The 3,496-nt window shown below is 33.8% G+C and overlaps 2 protein-coding genes across 2 annotated transcripts; both read right to left on the bottom strand.

Moving 5' to 3' along the window:
* Positions 1–315: 315 nt before the first annotated feature.
* On the bottom strand, positions 316–1,427 carry LOC110893576 (receptor-like protein 9DC3). Its single transcript, XM_022140675.1, has 3 exons — positions 777–1,427; positions 500–671; positions 316–350 (listed from the first exon to the last, which is right to left on the bottom strand). The coding sequence occupies exons 1-3, from the start codon at positions 1,425–1,427 to the stop codon at positions 316–318; spliced, it is 858 nt and encodes a 285-aa protein (XP_021996367.1).
* A 712-nt stretch (positions 1,428–2,139) lies between these two features.
* On the bottom strand, positions 2,140–2,973 carry LOC118485139 (F-box/kelch-repeat protein At3g06240-like). The gene has a single exon (XM_035981401.1). It carries the CDS (start codon positions 2,971–2,973, stop codon positions 2,140–2,142), a length of 834 nt encoding a protein of 277 aa, XP_035837294.1.
* Between the last annotated feature and the right edge of the window lie 523 nt (positions 2,974–3,496).

Below are 3,496 nucleotides of genomic sequence, written 5' to 3' on the forward strand. Positions count from 1 at the left end.
AACATATTCTACAATATAAGAAGATGACCTCTGATACATTTTACGCTACTGTTGGCGTCATTTAAGAATTTGTTTTGCTTCAAGTTGCTCTAAAGTTGTATATGATTTAATAAAGTGGTCCCTATAATTGTTCTTGGCTTCACAGACTATTTTAACCATGTGGATCTACTTTTTACTTTCTACTTGTACACCAAAAATGTAGAAAGAGCTATTTGAATACCGATTCAGAAGTTTCTCAACAACTGCCAAAAATACAACACAATAACAAAACTCAACATACAACATAATTTAGAAGTTTCTCAAGAACTGCAAGATTCAAAAGGGTCCAGCTGCAGCGTAAAGTTCTTTGCCTGCATCATTTTTATAAAAAAATATATAAAATAAAACAGAGTAAGGCATTTTGCACAATTTAGTGTAATAGAGAAACATGTGAAACACGTACCATTCTTGAACTAAATTCATTATCTTCTCTTGTTTTGCCTGTTTAAGATCATATGACCTGCTACATCAGCAATTGCATTGAACCATTTTGGTTTTCCAGTTGATAACATGATATATCCAAACACGATTCCAAGTAAGACTCCACATCCATATCCCATCACCACCACTTTCCATGTGAATCCACTCTCCTCTTCATCTCCATCACCTTCAAGTTGTAGTCCATGAGGATGCTAACCGCACTTTTTGGTCAATGGAACCCCACAGAGTTTTGGGTTCCCACCAAATGAATAATTATCAAATGTGCCGAACTACTTTCCTTGTGAAATATGGCCCACGAGATGGTTTTGTGATAGATTTAAGAACTCAAGAAACGTCAAATCGGCAAGGCTTTGTGGAATCTCTCCTGTGAGTTGGTTCCAAGACAGGTCTAACGATTCAATTTCAGATATATTCCCAAGAGAATATGGGATTTGACCCGCTAGGCTGTTGTGTGACAAGTTGAGTACTATCAAAGATTTCAGCTTTCCAATGATGTTTGGCATCTCTCCTTCAAATTTATTGCCCAATAGATCAACAATAGTGTACTCAACCAAAAGTTGTGGAAAGTATTGATCAACTCCTTTCACCGTAACAGTGATAGAGTAATAAACGGAACCCGTGGACACATACTCTGGTTGGGTGTTCTTTTTTACCACATTCTTCATGGCATTGAAATTTTGCAAATATTTTGTAGGGAGTTGGCCTACAAACCCATTAATGCCACCATGAAAATTGTTTGATCTTAGGATAAGAACCGGTAAATCGAGAAGATCTCCTAACCAGCTAGAGAATGTGTCACTTAACCAGTTGTTTCCCAAATCAATTATTCTCAACTTTTGACATTTGTACAAAGAAGTAGGCACCTTTCTTTGCATATAATTAAAGCTTAGAGAAACATCATAGTTGTCGTCGTTAGCTCCCGTAAATATAAAGATATCACCGGCCATTGAGTTTTCTGTGGTTTTAGAAATCAATAAAAGGGGTAGTGAGTATGGGCTTGAATTAAAAAAAACAATGAAGGATTCTCTGAGTTGGTGAATGAGCAAAATGAGAAAGAAGGTGGAACTTTATATATAAGCACTAGTCTAAGACCCCGCGAGCTTCGCGGGTGGCTAAACACCAACTAAACACATAAAATAATTTAAACATAGAAGCGTTAAAATGTGATTTGTTAAGCCTAATATTTTGAGAGATTTGAGCACGTCCCAATAGTACATCTACATGATGTTCGTTACACATTAAGTATTTGTATATGAAACCTTCATTATTTTTTAAATATTACAAACCGACAAAAAAAGAAATGAGGTCAACACATAACTTCAAATGTTGTATTAAACCAATGAAAAAAGAAAATATAATAAGGTCTTTAGTTATTCAAGTTAAGAAGGATATAATATAAAAAAACTTGAAACAATAAAATAAAAATTTCTAAACTATAGGCGACATAGTGGTCTCGAAAAATAAGGCTCCTTTCGGACCAGTGTAGTCATCAACATGTTCGAGGTACTTGAAAGATTCGTTGCAAAGGTCAACTTCAACAATATCACCCCAAATGCTTGTTATGAGCCACTTGTTGTCTTGAATTATATTAGTCCTTCGACGCCTTTCAAGATAATCAACAATATGAGGCGTACTGAAAGAAAACACCTTGATCCAAGCCTAATCTTCAAATTTGAACAAATCAGCAAATAGCTTATCAGACCGTCCAACAACAATCACATGCAGCTTCATTGCAATGCTCAAAAAATGTCCTTGCCAAGGATTCACTTCCAAAACCTCGGGAAAAGGAAGAGTGCTGAAAGTTTCGGAAAGAACGTCGAAAGCTACTATGTGTCTCTCACCTGGTTGAAACCAATAATTGGAAACCATGAAATATATGTTTTTCCCCGAATAAATTCCGGGAGACCATGAGTAATATATTGAAGCAAAATTAGTTACGTTCAATGAATTTATCATTCTCCATGACTCACGACAACGTGAGTAAACTCGAGCATTAACAACATTACGGTAACGTCTGATGTGAAGAACTTTGAGATCGTTCGAGTCGTCAAAGTACATTCCACCAGTATCAGCGTTTCGCTCGAAATTACGATCAAAGTAGTCATCGGCCAAAAATTTAAAGCGCCTTCTTGTTGGATTCCAAAGTATGAGCTCACAACAAAACCTTTCATTGCAAATTAATAGCAGACCTTTAAAGGACGCTATAACACGTAAGAAAGAAGGATGGACATTCAATGGAGAAATTATGGTTTTGGTTGTATCGGCTTGCAAATACCCGCCTACTATGTTATCAACAACAATTGAGTTATCTTTTAAGGAGAGAAGCTTCTTTTGTAGCGAACTTAGAATTCGCCGAGAATGCATAATCTCAAAATTATCATTTGACAGTTCGTTACGATAAAATTTGGAAAGACCTTTGAAACGGCCTATAGCTTTTGCAGGCAGCCTTGTGAAAATTTCGTCCACAATCAATTCAGACCCAAGCTTGTCCATTTTATGATATACTTTTGCTACAATGGAAGATATAAAAAATAAAATAAAATAGTTTATGTATATGTTAAAAAAATGTAATCAGAATTTCTATATATGATGAGACTAAAATTTATAATAGAAAGTGATTATGTGTAACAATAAAGGCAATTAACCTTAATATTAGAAACACGTAACCATCTTAAAAATTGTATTAAAACATATAAGAACGTTAATTTTACTTTTACTTTAAACCATACATATATGTATAATAATGTCATTATAACAATTAAAAAATGAACAACAAATACGAATTAGAATTGGAATATACATTAAAAGTTTATGTATATGTTACAATAGATATAACAATAGAAGATATAACAAATCAAATAAAATAGTTTATGTATATGTTAAAAAAAGGTTGATCAGAATTTCTATCTATGATTAGAGACAAAAAAATTACCAAAACCAAAAAAAAAAAAACAGATGAAAAGAAAGCATAATATGTTAGGTCGATATTAATATAAATTGATGAATGATGAAATGG

This window comes from Helianthus annuus, chromosome 12 (assembly GCF_002127325.2).
Source record: "Helianthus annuus cultivar XRQ/B chromosome 12, HanXRQr2.0-SUNRISE, whole genome shotgun sequence".
Lineage (NCBI taxonomy): Eukaryota > Viridiplantae > Streptophyta > Magnoliopsida > Asterales > Asteraceae > Helianthus > Helianthus annuus.